Below are 18,872 nucleotides of genomic sequence, written 5' to 3' on the forward strand. Positions count from 1 at the left end.
CTTATAACAAAGAGTGGCAGAGAAATTGCTCAGCCTTTGTAAGGAATTCTTTTGTGGACAAATAAGATCTAATACGGTTGCCCCAAATCACTTAGGAAAAGATATCCTTGTTTAATAGTTAATATTAAGACAGTTATTTGTCTTTCACTTGACGCATTCATATTACTCCTTAGTAAAGACAAGGCAACAGTATAGGTCCATTAAAATAAGACAAACACACATAATTTTCTAATTTTTTTTTATTTCCATAGGTTTTGGGGAACAGGTGGTGTTTGGTTACATGAGTAAGTTCTTCTGTCGTGATTTGTGAGATTTTGGTGCACCCATCACTGAGCAGTATACACTGCACTCAATTTGTAGTCTTTTATCTGTCACCCCTTCTCACCCTTTCCCCAGAGTCCCCAGAGTCCATTGTGTCACTCTTAGGCTTTTGCATCCTCATAGCTTGGCTCCCACTTATGAGTAAGAACATATGATGTTTGGTTTTCCGTTCCTGAGTGACTTCACTTAGTCTTCAAACCCATCCAGGTTGCTGCGAATGCCATTAATTCATTCCTTTCATGGCCGATTAGTATTTATTTGTACATATATATACCACAGTTTCTTTATCCACTTGTTGATTGATGGGCATTTGGGCTGGTTCCACGTTTTGCAATTGCAAATTGACAAACATACATGATTATGTTACTCCTGGGGTTGCACCTTTGAGAGACACTCCTGGAGGACAGGTGAGTCTCAAAATGGTTAAGGTTAAGGTATTTTCAAAATAGCCCACAAGGGTTCTTGGCTTAGCTCAGGAAAGAATTCAGCGGCAAACCAGAGGTAGAAGAAAACTGCTTTATGGAAGTGACAGTGTTACAGCTCCGTGACTGCTCCTGCAGAACAGGGCTACCCTGCAGGCAGAGAGTAGCAGCTCAGGGCAGTTTTGAAGTCATATTTTATACCCATTTATTTTATTTTATTTTTTTCCTTGTTGGAGCCCGTACGTCACTCTGTCACCCAGGCTGGAGCACAGTGGCACAATCTTGGCTCACTGCAACCTCTGCCTCCCGGGTTCAATCGATTCTCCTGCCTCAGCCTCCTGAGTGGCTGAGACTACAAGCATGCTCCACCACACCCAGCTAATTTTTTTGTAATTTTAGTAGAGACAAGGTTTCACCATGTTGGTCAGGCTGGTCTCAAACTCCTGACCTCAAATGATCTGCCCACCTCAGCCTCCCAAAATATATACCCATTTTAATTGCATGCAGATTAAGGGGTGGATTATGCAGAAATTTCTAGGGAAAGGGTAGTAATCGCTGAGTTATTGCATCATTGCCATGGAAAGGGGTGGTAACTCCCGGGTATTGCCATGGCAATGGTAAATTGACATGGCACACTGGTGGGCGTGTCTGACTGAAAGCTGCTTTAGTCTGCCCTGTTTTAGCTAGCCCTCAATCTGGTCTGGTGTCCAACCCCACCTCTGGAGTCAAGTCCTGCCTCCTACTTCAACATCATAGGGTTGATGTACATGGAAGTTTGGGGTTGGCATGGCTAGGGTCCCAGTCTCAGCCCAGTAACACCTAAGCTGTGTTCTCCTGAGCAAGTGACAGAGCATTTCCAAGTCCCAGGTACTCTTCTTGGTATATAGGGGTGCAACAGATTAAATTATGACCTCCTCGAAGGTTACATTAAAGTCCTAAACCTTGGTACCTGTGCATGAGACTTTATTTGGAAACAGGGTCTTTAAAGATGCCATCAAGGGAAAACAAGGTCATACTAGATGAAGGTGGGTTCTGAATTCTGTATGACTATAATCTCTCTATATAAGGAGAGAAAGATTTAAAGACCCAGGGCGTAGACTTTCATGTCATGACAAAGGCAGAAATTGGAGTGATGTGTCCACAAGCCAAGGAATGTCAAGGATTGGCAAGGATAGATTCTACCCAGGGCCTCCGAGGAAGCACCTTGATTTCTGAACTTCTAGCCTCCAGAGTGGTGGAAGAATGAACGTCTGTTTTCTTAAACCACCAAGTTTATGGTGATTTTTATGGCAGCTCTGGGCAATCTCACACAAGTGTTTATACCTAAATCAAGAGGCTGAATTAAGAAGGAAATAAGAGACTTCATCAACGCTCTGGCACATTCTGGGGGAATCAAAGCAGTGCTCCTCCCAGGTTGCTAATGCCTACTTCCCTTTGCTTTCTAGAACTTGGCTGCTCAGGAGAGGCAATGGCTTATCAGCTGTTGCTGAAATTTCCAGACTGCCAGGAGACCAATTGCTATGTCACTCAGTGCTAGCATGTGTGAAAGGAAAATATCCTGGGCCCCCAAAATGACTCAGGAAAACTCAAGCTGGAAACTGCTCAGGGCAAACCTGCCTCCCATTCTAATGAAAGTCACCCCTCTGCTCACTGAGATAGACGTACATCTGATCGCCTCTTTCAGAAAGACTCCTCAGAAACTCAAAAGAATGCAACCGTTTGTGTCTCACCATCTGTGACCTGAAAGCCCCCTCCCACTTCAAGTCTTCCAGCCCTTGCTTCAAGTGGTCCCGCCTTTCCAAAGCAAACCAATGTACTTCTTACATATGTTGATTGATGGCTCATGTCTCCCTAAAATGTGTAAAACCAAGCTGTGCCCCGACCACCTTGGGCACATGTCGTCAGGACTCCCTGAGGCCGTGTCACGGGCACGTCCTCGACCTTGGCAAAAGAAACTTTCCAAGTTAACTGAGAACTGTCTCAGACTTTCTGGGTTCACACGTGTTTTGCTGAATTATTGCACCACTCTTGATTCAGTTTCTATGTATTGTTGACAAACATAAACCCTTTTGGTTGGTTGGTGGCCATGTTCAGATTGTTTCTCTTAATGCACTGTTTAAATGCCTGGTATATTGCCTCCTGTTGACACAGGGCCTTATATTTAGAGCAAAGCAGCTGAGCAGATGGCACAGGTGTCTGTAGGTGCCTGTTTTCTGGCACGGAAAGACATATTTAGAAAATGGAAACGAGGCTTGGTGCAGTGGCTCATGCCTATAATTCCAGCACTTTAGGAGGCTGAGGCAGGAGGATCACTTGGGGACAGAAGTTTGAGATTGGCCTGGGCAACATAGCAAGACCCATTCTCTACAAAAGAATAAAAGAACTGGGTGTGGTGGTATGTGTCTGCAGTGCCACCTACTCCAGAGGCTAAACTGGGAGGATTGCTGTGGAGCCCAGGAGTTCAAGGCTGCAGTGAGCTATGATTGCACCAGTGCACTCAGCTGTCAACATGAATGACACGGTAACTATCTACACAGGAAGGTCATGAGCTACCAACTTCTTCAGAGGCAACAAATGGTCATCGATGTCCTTCACCCCAGGAAGGCAGCAGTATCTAAGACAGAAATTCAGGAAAAGCTAGCCAAAATGGACAAGACCACACAGAGGATGTCCTGTTTTGTTTTGTTTTAAATGGAGTCTTGCTCTGTCACCCAGGCTGAAGTGCAGTGGCGCAATCTTTGCTCACTACAACATCCACCTCCCAGTTTAAACAACTCTCCTGCCTCAGCCTCCCAAGTAGCTGGGATCACAGGCATGTGTCACCACATCTGGCTAATTTTGTATTTTAGTAGAGGCGAGGTTTCATGATGTTGGCCATGCTGGTCTCGAACTCCTGGCCTCAAGTGATTCACCCACCCCAACCTCCCAAAGTGCTGGGATTAGAGGAGTGAGCCCCTGTGCCCAGCCAGGATGTCCTCTTGGTATTCATATTCAGAACTCACTTTGGTGGTAGCAAGACGACTGGTTTTGGCACGATTTACACATCTTCAGTTTATGCAAAGAAAATGAACCCAAACATAGGCGTGCAAGACACAGTCCGTGTGAGAAGAAAAGACCTCAAGGAAACAGCAAGTGGAATGTGAGAACAGAACAAAGAAAGTCACGAAGACTGCAAAGGCCAATGATGGTGCTGGCAATAGGCAAGGTGGAGACTGGGTGAAAACAGAAGAAGTAGCAATTCTGCAGTGACATTGTCAGCAGTCATTGTGTGGATTTTTTACGAGAGAATTAATAAATTATAGACTTTCGGGAAATAAAACAAATTTCAATCAACATTTATCCATAGGAATCCAAAAAAAAGCAGCAAGTGGAATAACCAGTGGGCCTTTAATAATCTGGAATGGTAGATGAATTTATTGGCTCTTAAATGCACTCCTTGCAAACTTGAAAGCACCAAAGATAGTGGTCTTTGGTAGCCTCATTGTAATTATCTCTTCTCGTTAAGACCCCAGGACTGAGAGAGTTCCTCTTCCTTGTCACACAGACAAAATGGGAACACCCCACAGCAAGGCTTCAGCCACATCCTGCCCTGATTCAGTTCTGAGAGTTGGTAAGTCACAGGCATGATGGTTTCCCGGTGTTCCTTCAGGGCGTCGGCCACCTTTTTAATCACAAAATCATGGAGGGGCTCTGTGGCAGGTGTCAGGGGTGTGGACTCCGAGGGGTCCCTGGAGAGATCGAAGAGCAGAGGGGGGTTGTGGTAGGTAACCTGTTCTCCAAAACATCTGCATAACGAGGAGACATAGCAGCCACCAGCTTCTGGTGGCTGGAACACCGGGGTCACATAGTGAGCCTTCCAAATTGCCCCACCTGGAGGAGAAAAGAGAGACTCGTCAAATGATGCGCATTTCAGCCACATCAAAGGAAGTCCTAGCGTTCTATAGCAGGGGTCCCCAATCCCCAGGCCACGAACTGGTACCTGTTCGTGTCCTGTTAAGAACCTGGTCACACACACAGGAGGTGAGTGGTGGGGCGAGAGCGTGAAGCTCCATCTCTGTATTTACAGCCACTCCCTGTTGTTGGCATGACTGCCTGAGCTCCGCCTCCTGTCAGATCAGTGGCTGCATTAGATTCTCATAAGAGCACAAACCCTATTGTGAACTGCCAGTGTGAGGGATCTAGGTTGATGCTCCTTATGAGAATCTAATGCCTGATGATCTGTCACTGTCTCCCATCACCCCAGATGGGACCACCTAGTTGCAGGAAAGCAAGCTCAGGCTCCCACTGATTCTACATGATGATGAGTTGTAGAATTATTTCATTATATAATACAATGTAATAATAATAGAAATAAAGTGCACAATAAATGTAATGTGCTTGAATCATCCCAAAACCATCCCCACACCCCAGTCTGCAGAAAAATTGTCTTCTACAAAACTGGTCCCTGGTGCCAAAAAAGTTGGGGACCCCTGTTCTAAACACTGTAGAATGACTATAGTTAATAATAATATGTTACATAGTTACAAACAGCTAGAAGGACGATATTCAGTGTTCCCAACACAAAGAAATTATGCATGTTTGAGATGATGGATGTGCCAATTATTCTAAACTGATCACTATGCATTGCCCATCTCAAAGTATCACTAGATACCTCCAATTTTCATGTGCAATGTGTGCATATTATTACGTGTGTGTCACTTTTTAAAAATTTTTAAAACTTCCAATTTCTGGGTCATAAACTCATTTTCTTCTAACACTTTTAATCTTACATTTTATCTTTAGTCTGTCTAGAATTGATTTTTATAAATGAAAGTTTAGCCTTGACCGGCCAGGCACGGTGGCTCACACCTGTAATCCCAGCACTCTGGGAGGACAAGGCAGGCGGATCACAAGGTCAGGAGATCGAGACCATCCTGGATAACATGGTGAAACCCTGTCTCTACTAAAAATACAAAAAATTAGCCATGTGTGGTGGCGGGAGCCTGTAGTCCCAGCTGCATGAGAGGCTGAGGCAGGAGAATGGCGTGAACCCGGGAGGCGGAGCTTGCAGTGAGCAGAGATCGCGCCACTGCAGTCCAGCCTGGGCGACAGAGCAAGACTCCATCTCAAAAGAAAGAAAGAAAGAAAGAAAGTTTAGCCATGACAACTTATGCCTACAAAATAACCTGCCCATAGAAGATATGCAATAAGTATTTTTTTATCTCCAAAAAAAGCAAGCAAGCAAGCACATCAGAGGCATGCACCCAAGGTGCTGGCTTCTCTTGTCTTCTTCCATCTTCTCAAGGCTAGTTCTTGGGTTTCTTTTTGCCCACAGGTCAGTGCTAAATATTATACAATCCTTACAACAAAATGAGAACATTAGAATCCCCTGGTAAAATGATATACACATTTTCCAGCAGGTATCAGTCCTGTTTCTAAAATGTATATATATATTTTGGCTTTGTTTTTGTTTGAGATGGAGTCTCACTCTGTCTTCCAGGCTGGAGTGCAGTGGCGTGATCTCAGCTCACTGAAACCTCTGCCTCCTGGGTTCAAGCGAGTCTCCTGCCTCAGCCTCCCGAGTAGCTGGGACTACAGGCGTGTACCACCACATCCGGCTAATTTTTGCATTTTTTAGTAGAGGCAGGGTTTCGCCATGTTTGCCAGGCTGGTCTCAAATTCCTGACCTCAACTGATCTGCCCGCCTCGGCCTCCCAAAGTTCTGGGATTACAGGCGTGAGCCACCACGCCCAGCTAAAAATGTATGTTTCTTAAAAGTGTCTCCCTGACTTTATAGGCAAATCTTATGTTCATACATCTGTTTTCTTTATTAAGGTGTAATTGATAAGTAAAAATTGCATAGATTTTCCAGGCACAATGTGGTGTTTTAATGTATGTGCATCTGCTGAGATAATTAAGTGACGCCAATTAGCATCTCCATTACCCCCACCTGCCCTTCTGCAAAAGAGCAATTCTGAGAAACTTCTCCAAAAACATGTGTTCAGTGACAGCCCTGGAATGAAAGGACCGGTCTAGGGAGGAAAGGAAGAATGTGTTCAGGATACACCTGAGGGACCCTGCTCCTGGCAGGGAACAGGAAGCAACGGGTTGAGCACTCACTGTCATCCTTGGGGATCCACCGCACGGCGTGCAGGTAGGAGCCACAGTAGTGGAACAGAAACTCATGCTCCGAGTGCCTGGCGTTGCCCTGCAGCAAGGGCATGAGGTCTCGACCGTCAATGACCCTGCAGAGACACAGACAGTGCAGATAAGGAGAAGGGAGAGAAGGGACGTTGGGTCCCAAGCTGCCTGAAGAGTACTTGGTGAAGACTGCGTCACGCCTTAGGGCCAGAGGACAGCGCACTAAGTCTTTAAGAAAACTCATGCATGTTCTCTGGGAGATCACACTCCAGTGGGTAAGGGAAGAAAGCTAAGCTTTGATCCTGAAATGATGAGGCCGAGGAATGTGACAATGCATGCCCCAAAGGCGAAAAGATCAGATCACCTTGGCTGTGACACAGAGGCTCTCCACAGCTCAGCAATTTGTGGCAATTTCATAAATCTGAACTTCATTTGCAATTATATTGCTACCCTTTGAAAACATTTTATGGAATCATTAAAAGTCATATACTTCTAATTTTATATGAGAAATGGAGTAAATGAACGCACAAACAGAAAACCAAGCACCATGTTCTCACTTAGAAGTGGGAGCTAAACACTGGGTATACATGAACATAAAGACGGGAACATTAGACACTGGAGGGCTCCAAAAAGCAGGAGGCAGGGAGGAGGGAAGGCTTGAAAAACTCCCTGTTGGGTACTATGTTCACCACTTGGGTGACGAATTTGATAGAAACCTCAGCATCACACAATATATCCAAAGAACAAACCTGCACATGGGTCCCTGAATCTAAACTAAAATGAAATTTAAAAATTTATATTAGAAAATAGATCTCATGCCTTATATTAGAAAGCAATAATAATAAAACCTGCTTTGTAATGGGACACATAATAATACATCCCAGATAAGGATTTTCTCTTTTCTTTTTTGAGATGGAGTTTCACTCTTGTTGCCCAGGCTGGGGGCAGTGGCGTGATCTCCGCTCACCACAACCTCTGCTTCCCTGGTTCAAGGGATTCTCCTGTCTCAGCCTTCCGAGTAGCTGGGATTACAGGCATACACCACCACACCCAGCTAATTTTGTATTTTTAGTAGAGATGGGGTTTCTCCATGTCGGTCAGGCTGGTCTTGAACTCCCGACCTCAGGGGATCCACCCACCTCAGCCTCCCAAAGTGCTGGGATTACAAGCGTGAGCCACTGTGCCCAGTCAGGAATTTTTTTTTTTTTTTCTTGGAGACGGAGTTTTGCTCTTGTTGCCCAGGCTAGAGTGCAATGGCGCGATCTCAGCTCAATACAACCTCCACCTCCCAGGTTCAAGCAATTCTCCTGCCTCAGCCTCCTGAGTAGCTGCGATTACAGGCTTGTGCCACCACGCCTGGCTAATTTTGTGTTTTCAGTAAAGAAGGGGTTTCACCATGTTGGTCAGGCCGGTCTCAAACTCCTGACCTCAGGTGACCCATCTGCCTTGGCCTCCCAAAGTGCTGGGAATACAGGTGTGAGCCACCGCACCCTGCCTAAAAAGGATCTGAGAAGAAATAAAACTATATTTACTATCAGATACAATGATTTCCTATGTTAATTATCACCGAAAAACCTGCTGGAAATAATGAGTAAGATTACCAAGATCACACAGTACAACATCAACTTTTAAAAATGTCTATATATTTGCAATGAATGGCTGGGAATGACATTATTTTAAAAGTATCATGTACTATAACAAGAGAGAGCATGAAGTATTTAGGGATAGCATTTTTATGTGAAAAATGTGTATAAGAAAAGCCACAAAGCACCTAATAAGAAAAATAAATGGAGAAATGAACTATATTTATTGATTGGAAAATTCAGTGTTTTAAGACATCAATTTTCTACAAATTGATCTATAGATTTAAAGCAATCAATTTCAGAAAGGTTTATGATGAAATGAGGAAACTTATTCTAAAATTTACAGGGGAACGTAAAGATCCTAGAATGGTTTAAAATTTTTTGAAGAAGAAAATAGTTTGAAGACTCACTACATAACTCCCAGATTTACTATAAAGCTAGAGTAATTGAGACAGTGTAGTGTTGAAATAAGGGTTTCAATGGATCGATGAAATAGGAGAGTCCAGGAATTGACCAATATGTATGCTGCTTTTCAACAAATGCTCCAAATCGTTCAGTAGAGATAGGACTGTCTTTCAATAAATGACAGTAGAAAAATTGGATATCCTAATGCAAGGAAAATACATCTCAGCCTGTACCTCAAACCACATTCAAAAATTCACTCAGTGTGGACCATAAGCCTAAATGTAAACCCGAAACTATACAACTTCTCAGTGAAAACATAGGAGAAAATCACTGTGATCTTTTGAAAAGAAAAAAATTTGTTTAAGTTTTATCACAAAAATCTCAAGTTATAAAAGAAACAAAGATAATTAGCCATTATCAAAATATAAAACTTCTGCTTTTCAAATGGCAATGTCAAGAAAATAAACACGTGACCTCAGTCCCTTAATGGGGAAAAAGAAGAAAAGAAAACAATTAAAATATTAAATGTTAATTTTAAAAAGTTTAGAGCAATAGAACAAATACTTAATGCATGCAGGGCTTAAAACCTAGGTGACAGGTTGATGGGTGCAGCAAACCACCATGGCACATGTATGCCTATGTAACAAACCTGCACGTTTGGCACATGTATCCCAGAACTTAAAGTAAAATTTAAAAAAAAAAGGTTTAAAAGAAAAGAAAAAGACAAGCCATGGAGTGGAAGAAAATAATGATCCCTCTGTATCCACAGGTTTTTTTTTTTTGAGACAGAGTCTCACTCTATTGCCCAGGCTGAAGTGCAGTGGCGCGATCTCAACTCACGGCAACCTCCCAGTCCTGAGTTCAAGCAATTCTCCTGCCTCGGCCTCCCGAGTAGCTGGGATTACATATGCCCGCCACCACGCCCGGCTAACTTTTGTATTTTCAGTAGAGATGGGGTCTCGCCATGTTGGCCAGGCTGGTCTGGAACTCCTGAGCTCAAGTGATCCACCTGCATCAGCCTCCCAAGGTGCTGAGATTATAGGCGTGAGCTACCGCGGCCGGCCCAGAGGTTCTGCATCTGCGAATTCAACCAACTGCAGATCAAAAATATTCATACGATTTTCTCCTATGTTTTCACCTAGAAGTTGTATAGCTTCAGGTTTACATTAAGGCTTATGGTCCGTATTGAGTTAATTTTCTAATGTGGTGTCAGATATAGGTTGAGATTTATTTTTCTTGCATTTTGATGTCCAGTTGTTCTAGTGTCATGTATTGAAAGACAGTCCTATCTCTACCGAATTATTTTGGGCATTTGTTGAAATGCAATATATACATTGATCAATTTCTGGACTCCCCTCTTCTATTGAGCCACTGAAACCCTCATATCAACGCAGCACCGTCTTGATTACTTTAGCTGTACAGTAAATTTTGGAATTATGTAGTGAGTCTTCAAACATTTTCTTCTTCAAAACATGTTAGGCTCTTCTAGATTCTTTATTCTAGAAAATCCTATGAAATACTTTTGATCTGCAGTTGATTGATTGAATTTGCAGATGCAGAACCTCTGAGTTGAGAGGGATGACTATTTGGTTCTACTTCATGGCTTGTCTTTTTCTTTTCTTCTAAACTTTCTTTTAAGTTCGTATTTAATATTTTAATTTTTTCTTTCTTTTCCTTTTTTCTCCACTAATGGACTGAGGTCACATGTTTACTGGATATTGACATTTGAAAAGCAGAAATTTTAAATTTTGATAATGACTAATGTATCATCTTTTTCTTTTATAGCTTGTGACTTTTTTGATAAATCTAAAAACAATTATTTTCTTATCTGAATATTACAGCAATTTTCTCCCATGTTTTTATTTAGAAGTGTTATAATTTTGGGTTTACATTTAGGCTTATGGACCTTTTAGGGACGGTCTTGCCTGTACTGAATATGTACAGGCTTTTTCTTGTCATTATTCGCTAAAGGATTCAATATAACAACTATTTTATGTGGCATTTACGCACATTGTATTAGGTATTATGAGTAATCTAGAGATGATTTAATATATACAAGAGGATGTGTGTAGGTGATATGCAAATATTACAGTATTTTATGACAGGGACGCGAGCATCTGGGTATTTTGGTATCCATGTGGGGTCTTGAGACCAACCCCCGACGGATACCAAGGGACAGCTGTATTGGTAAACCATATACCTAATAAGCCATTTTTCCCCAACACTTTGATAAACCATTGCATCCTCAGATTCCCATGTTTCTACACATTAGTGGTTTCCTCTGTTTTATCTTTACTTTTCTTTTTTGTTTATTCTACTCTCTTGTTCAGGATCTCTGGTTATAAATCTGTCCATCTCTATTTTTGGTTGTAATTTGCTTTCTTTTTCTGTTTTCTGTGGTGAGGTGGTGAAACAAATTGTGTTGATTCTAAAAATAAATTACTATTTGGCTTTTAGAGCATTAGCATCCTTCATTTCTGTACAGGTGAGAGCTGCTTTTGAGTTCTTGTTGATTTCATTGTGTTGGGGAGTGAAGGAGATGGGAGACAGGTATCCATAGGCCCTCATGCTGCTGCCGTCATAGACAGTGGGCCTGATACTGTGAATTTGCTTTTTGTTCCCTTCTACATAGTAGAGCTATTCTCTATTAGCAAGGATATATTTAACTGGTCAACGCACATGCCAAAGAAGTCATGAATTCAAATAAAGAGGCTTGGGAGAACCAAGCATAGGAATAACCAAAAAATCAACCTGATGAGTAGTGCCCGGCATGCCAACCTGTACGTGAAACTGAGGTTAGGTCTCCCACCACAGTGCCTTAGACATCTTCGTGATTTTCTTCCACTTTGCATTTAACTACAAAGATGGTGCATCCTCTGAGGACTTAGCCTGTGGCTAGTGGAGTCATGGTTGCAGGCAGGAAAGGACAGTTGTACTATATATCTTATCAAGGACACCAAACTCATGACCCTAAACCTCTGATCAAATGAGCGTCTAATCTCATGGTGCAGAATGCACTGGAGTGATGAGTGACTCCAATCAACTCGTTCTTCTTTTTAACGTGAGGACAATGGCTGGAACTTGGCAGCAGTTGCCTTCCACCCTCATGCAACGTAGCAATATTGTGCCAGGACATTTCCCTTCTTCCTAACAGGCTGTTGGGCTATGTGGAGTGACAGACTTCTTAAAACAACTATTTCTAAATGGTAGAACAGGGAAACTGGGCTTCTCCATAGTTTTTCGGATAGGTTCTTTTTGCAACAACTTCACAGTGGTTTTTTAAATATTTTTTCTGGGCTGGATACGATGGCTCACACCTGTAACTCCCAACACTTTGGGAGGCTGAGGAGGGAGGATCACTTGAGGTCAGTAGTTCAAGACCAGTCTGGCCAACATGGCGAAAACCCATCTCTATAAGAAATACAAAAATTATCCAGGTGTGGTGATGTGTGCCTGTAGTCCCAGCTACTTGAGAGGCTGAAGCATGAGAATTACTTGAACCCGGGAGGCAGAGGTTACAGTGAGCTGAGATCGTGCCACTGCACTCCAGCCTGGGCAACAGAGCGAAACTCTGTCTCAAAAATAAAATAAATAAAAATAAAATATAAAATATACTTTCTTTCCTGTGTTAGCATCATCAATGCCTAACTTCTTTTCAGACAGAAAATAAAAACGTCTTTAGATCTAAAGTTCAGTCCTGAAAATTATAAAATAAATTCCAGCCTTAGTGTGTTGATACAAATATCTACTAACATCAAACATATGTTTTTAAATATTAGAAAGGCAAACTTGGGGTGTGTCTTAATTAGTTCTTGATAGTTTGTTTTTCAGTAAGTTAACCATGACTTCTAAAATATTTTTCTTTTCTGTATTAGTGCCAACAGAACCTAACTTTTTTTGGGAGAGGGAGGGGAGAAAATATAAAAATTTATAACAAAAATTTTGAAAACCATGAAATATAGTCTTAGTTTCTTTGTCTTATTTTTTTAAGCTGCTTTTCACCCTGGTCAATATTTTTTTGACTTTATATGAATAACTAAGTAACAGCAAAACACACAGTTTTTTATCTGTAATCAAATACACAGGTTTTATCTATAAATCCAAAATAATTGCCTTCACTGGCTAAAACCAAGTGTAAGCTTCCTTCGTTGGATGGGGGCAACTTTCTTTTTCTTATGAGCTTTGACACATCTGATGGATCTGCTTTTTTCTTGATATAATAAAAACTACTAGAGACTTCTAGCAAAATGGAGTGACTTGCAGTTTCACCAAAGTATTCACATCTTCTAGAATCTTCTAGAATCATTGCAGTAATTCACCTTTGTTTTCTATTGAAGTGTGAAGTCAAATGCAGAAGGAATGGGAATGAAGATGTAATATTTTTAGAGCTTATTCTGACAAAATCAAAATAAAACTCAAATTCTTTCCCTTTTTTTGTGAGACAGGGTCTCATTCTGTTGCCCAGCCTGGAGTGCAGTGGCAGGATCATAGCTCACTGCAGCCTCGAGCAATCCTCCCACTTCAGCCTCCTGAGTAGCTGGGACTACAGGTGTGCACCACTATGCCTGGCTAATTTTTGTATTTTTTGTAGGAATTTCACCATGTTGCCTAGGCTGGTCTCAAACTCCTGGGATCAAGCAATCCACCTGCCTCAGCCTCCCAAAGTGCTGGCATTACAGGTGTAAGCCACTGTGCCTGACCTAAAAATCAAATAATTTCTATAAAGGCAAATCCTCATCAGCATCCACAGACCAATGTTCCATGAGACTAGGTGTCAGAATGGCCGAGTGGTCTAAGGTGCCAGACTCAAGCTTGGCTTCCATGAGACTGAGATTCTCCTCAGCACTTTATAAGTCCAAAATATAGCCTATACCAATATCCCAAACTCAGCGCATTTCACTCATATCTTGGAAGATTATTGATTATGATTGGCTCAGTAACTTTAAAAATTGGCATTAGTACTAATACTATTACATAATTTTTTGGAAATGTATTATTTAGCTCAAATTGATAAATACTTTTTTTTCAAAGTAGAAGGAATCTTTATTCTGTTATTATTTTACATAAATTCTCAACAAATTCCCTTACTGGCTAAAGCAAGTAAGAAAAGGGGGAGTGGATGCCAATTGTGGTGGTTCATGCCTGGAAACCCCCAGCACTTCAGGAGGCTGCGGCAGGAGGATCGCTAGAGACCAGGAGCTGGAGACCAACCTGGGCAACATAGCAAGATCCCATTCCTACAAAATGACAAAACTGGTTAGGTGTGGTGGTGCACGCCTGTGGTCCCAGCTGCTCAGAAGGCTGAGGTGGGAGGATCGCTTGAGCCCAGGAGGTAGAGAGTGCAGTGAAATATGACTGCACCACTGCATTCCAGTCTGGGCAACAGAGCAAGAACTCACTTTTTAAAAAATATGTATATAAATGAGGGATCTTTTGTTTTCAATTAACATCGAGATTTATCCTATTTTTCTTCAGAAATAGATTAGCTTTGTTACATGAAGAAAGAAATATTACAAGAACTCTGTGGGCTTGGAGGAGAGACATAGTTGTGGTTCTAACCCATCTGGATTCCCTTGCAGAGGTGTGATCAACGAACTGTCAATCAATCAGCAGCAAACCTACCTAGGTTGGTTGCTACCGGGGAATGCAGCAATGTAGTATGAACGATTTCCTCTTGATGAAATTCAAAGTATTCATGATAGAGTTCAAAGCACCCTCAAACATCCTACCTTCTTCTCAGCCTTCCAGATCTTTCACACCAGAGACTAGGATTATTTTTCCCTTTCTTATAGAGATGAGTGAGTTTTACCTACCATGTCTTCATCTCCAAAGCTTCCTGTCTCCATCTTTCTCTCAATTGAAAATGTTAAAATATCTAAGATGGGCCACATTAGATTAGTATCTAAGACTGGTCTCTGACAATATGGGGTTCCTCAGAAAACCAAAATAGAGCTACCATGTGATCCAGAAATCCAACTACTTGGTATATACCCAAAAGAAAAGAAATCAACAGATCAGAGGAATATCTGCATTTCCATGTTTATCACAGCACTCTTCACGATAGCCAAGCTATGGAATCAACCTAACTGCCTATCGGCAGACAAATTACTTTTTAAAAAAGTGTTATATATGCACAAGGGAATACTATTCACCCCTAAAAAAGGAAGGAATTCCTGTCATTTGCAGCAACATGAATGGAACTGGTGGCCATTATTTTAAGTGAAATAAGCCAAGCCCAGAGAAAGGCAGACATCACATCTTCTCACTCAATGTGGGAGCTGAAAAAAAAAAAATGGTGAAACTTAGGAAGATAGAAAGTAGAATAGTGATGACCAGAGGTCAGGAAGGGGAGAGACGAGAGGAAGATGAAGGGGAAAACAAGAAAATAAATAAGTTTATTACTACTGAACTGTATACTGAAAAATGGTAAAGATGGTAAATTATATATGTATATTTTACCTCAATAGAAAAAAGAAAAGACTGGTCTCTGGCGTATGAAGAATGCTGAATAGACACAGTCATATAGGAAGGTAAAACTGTGTAGGTATTAGGGAAAAAGTGGGTCTGCCAGGATAGAGTCACTCTCCTTGTTCCGAATCTTCTGAGAGGGAAGAAGGGTGAAAATAAGTTGTTGTTAACAGTTTATATGACATCACCTGTCCTGAGGGAGACTTCCTCCTGACACTGATGCAACAGTTGGGAAAATATCCATTAAACTTGTAGGCTCCTTAATCAACTGTCCAGCTGGTACCTTTCCAGGCCATCGAACAATTCCTGGGACACGGATTCCACCTTCCCAGCCCCCCATGCCTTTTCCACCTATAAGACAATGCAATTACATTCAATTATTGTGCCTAGTTAAAATAGTCACTGTATTGAATGTATTTAAAAGGTAAACTAGTATCAAAAGAGATCACATTTGTATAGTGTCTATTCTATGTAGAGTCCTAGTGGAGTAAGTAGTGCACGTCTACAGAATTATATTTTCCTGTGCTGCTGGTAGGTTTTTGATTAAACAACTAAACATATGTAATATTGGACATTCACATTCTATTTGCATGGCTATTTTCTCTACTTAAAGTGTTCTTATCTCAAATACACACCTACTTCATTTCCAACCTCCCTCATACCTTTGCTCAAAGTAATTTCCTTTATTTTTTAAATTAGTATTTTCTTGTATTTAGCCCCAAGGTTATGGAACTCACAGTAACCTCAATGAGGCATGCCTGAACATTTTATTTGAAATGGCAGTCCCACCCCAGAATTCTTTATTCTCGTGTTTTTTCATATTTACTGCCACCTTCTAATATATCATTAAATTAAATTTTTTAATTAAAGTTTTTTATTTAATTTTAATGTTTTTAATTAAAATTTTTTGTTGTGGTTGTTTTTTGTTTTGAGGTGGAGTCTTGTTCTGTTGCCAGGCTGGAGTGCAGTGGCGTGATCTCGGCTCACTGCAACCTTCGCCTCCTGGGTTCAAGTGATTCTCCTGCCTCAGCCTCCTAAGTAGCTGGGACTACAGGTGCCCGCCACCATGCCCAGCTAATTTTTGTATTTTTAGTAGAGACGGAGTTTCACCATGTTGGCCAGATGGTCTCGATCTCTTGATCTCGTGATCCGCCTGCTTCGGCCTCCCAAAGTGCTGGGATTACAGGCATGAGCCAAAAATTTTTAAAAACAGTTATCATAAGCAAACAGAGAATGTCTAACATGCGCATGCATGTTTACAGCAATGCAATTCTCAATTGCAAAGATACGGAACCAGACTAAGTACCCATCAACCAACAGGTGGATAAAGAAAATGTGCTGTACATACACCATGGAATTCTACTCAGCCATAAAAAGAAATGAAATAATGTCTTTTGCAGTAACTTGGATGGAGCTGGAGGCCATTATTCTAAGTGAAGTAACTCAGGAATGGAAAACCAAACAGCCTATGTTTTCACTTATAAGTGGGAGCTAAGCTACAAGAATGCAAAGACATAAGAATCATATAATGGGCTCTGGGACTTTGGGGAATGATTGGGAGGGGGCTGAGGGAAAAAAAACTACACATTGGGTACAGAGTAGATGCTCAGGTGACGGGTGCACTAAAATCTCAGAAATCACCACTAAGGAACTTATCTATGTAACCAAAAACCACCTGTATCCCCAAAACTACCGAATTTTTTTTTAATAGAATGTCTATAATAACAATTTCCACTAAGGATTTGTTTTGGGTCCTAAATGCACACTTCAGTGCTACACGCTCTAAAGAGTACACATTCATCACCCTCTGCAAGATGGAGGCAGAGCCTTTACCTCGTTCATACAGAAATTATAATTTCCTACCGAACCCAAGACTGTGGAATCTGTAGTTGCATGAATAACCACGTATTTTCCTATAGAAAATACTTTAAAATCTCTCTCAAGACATATGATAAAATATACTTGACATTTTCCAGATAATTATCTTTGTTTTTCTTTTTCTTTTTTTAATCCTCATTTCACAGATGAAGATAACATTCTTCTAATATCAGGTTACACATTATAGACCTGGCCAATGTAGTAGCTTATGGACCTATTTTGTGGACTAAATATTACAGCAGGACATAAAATCAGTATATGTGAATTTAATCATGAAAATCAAGACAGGCTTCGCTACTTTCTATGCTATACTATATCCTTGGAAGACAGCATAAGATTTCCCTTTTTTTTTTTTTTTTTGAGACAGAGTCTCGCTCTGTTGCCCAGGCTGGAGTGCAGTGGCCGGATCTCAGCTCACTGCAAGCTCCGCCTCCTGGGTTTACGCCATTCTCCTGCCTCAGCCTCCCGAGTAGCTGGGACTACAGGCGCCCGCCACCTCGCCCGGCTAGTTTCTTGTATTTTTTAGTAGAGACGGGGTTTCACCGTGTTAGCCAGGATGGTCTCGATCTCCTGACCTCGTGATTTGCCCGTCTCGACCTCCCAAAGTGCTGGGATTACAGGCTTGAGCCACCGCGCCCGGCCCCGACTTCTTAATGATGAAGGATCCCTGGTTTCTGACCTCTGTTCTCTAGGAACCACATTCCCCCTCATTTAATCTCTCAATAATCTCATAAACGAAATGAGTAAGTGGATATTTCTTTAAAGACCCCATAAAAGCATCTGCTTGTGTTAACTCCTCATAATTTGATAGGGTTGTCAGAAAGGCATATTTCTAGATGCTCCCTCTACATACATGGCTTCCCTCCACAGAAATGTTAACAAATATAAGACCAATTTTCTTGACCTTGGTCTGATACTTCATTTTACTAAGAGTCAAATTAAACAAACTTGCTCAGTTTTTCAGGCCTCATTCTTTGGCGTCATAGGCTTTAATTGTAAGAACCATAAAAAAAGCTTATTCACCACCAGATCACTTGCGTGAGTTCCTCCTCACCTTTATATATTCCATTCCATCCACCAAGTTGGGCATGCCCTTGCCTAGCTTCCAAATGCCCTCCGTGGTCTGATGTAAAGTAGACAATGGTGTTGTTCCTTAGGCCAAAATCATCGATAGCATCAAGAATCTTGCCTAAAATAATATACAAGAGACAAGTAAAAATAATGACATTATGAGGTATTTCACCCCTAAGTCAAATGAGCATGAGCTATCTAAAGGAAAACAAGGATGGTGTGACCCTTACTATGTCAAAAGCCACAAAAGAAAAGAAATGTGCATTAACAGTTTAAATTGACAAACAACTGAAAGAGAAAAACACTGAGAGGCGGGGTGTGGTGGCTCACACCTGTAATCCCAGCACTTTGGGAGGCTGAAGCGAGTGGATCACAAGGTCAGGAGTTCAAGACCAGCCTGGCCAAGATGATGAAACCCTTCTCTACTAAAAATACAAAAATTAGCTGGGCATGGTGGCAGAGGCCTGTAATCCCAGCTACTCGGGTGGCTGAGGCAGAGAATTGCTTACACCCGGGAGGCGGAGGTTGCAGTGAGCTGAGATCGTGCCACTGCACTCCAGCCTGGGCAACAGAGTGAGACTCCATCTCAAAAAAAAAAAAACAA

At 41.6% G+C, this 18,872-nt stretch overlaps 1 protein-coding gene across 1 annotated transcript in view; it reads right to left on the reverse strand.

The window, feature by feature from the left end:
• Positions 1-4,126: 4,126 nt before the first annotated feature.
• LOC108538470 (arylsulfatase F) overlaps positions 4,127-18,872 on the reverse strand; it is an 84,169-nt gene continuing 69,423 nt past the window's right edge. Inside the window, exons 7-10 of the mRNA XM_017886577.1 lie at positions 18,252-18,386; positions 15,508-15,670; positions 6,843-6,967; positions 4,127-4,613 (exon numbers count right to left, since the gene is read on the reverse strand). Coding sequence (XP_017742066.1) covers positions 4,231-4,613; positions 6,843-6,967; positions 15,508-15,670; positions 18,252-18,386 — 806 coding nt within the window. The 3' untranslated portion in view covers positions 4,127-4,230. The remainder of the gene's footprint in view (positions 4,614-6,842; positions 6,968-15,507; positions 15,671-18,251; positions 18,387-18,872) is intronic.

Source organism: Rhinopithecus bieti, unplaced genomic scaffold (genome assembly GCF_001698545.2).
Source record: "Rhinopithecus bieti isolate Rb0 unplaced genomic scaffold, ASM169854v2 scaffold_15803, whole genome shotgun sequence".
NCBI lineage: Eukaryota > Metazoa > Chordata > Mammalia > Primates > Cercopithecidae > Rhinopithecus > Rhinopithecus bieti.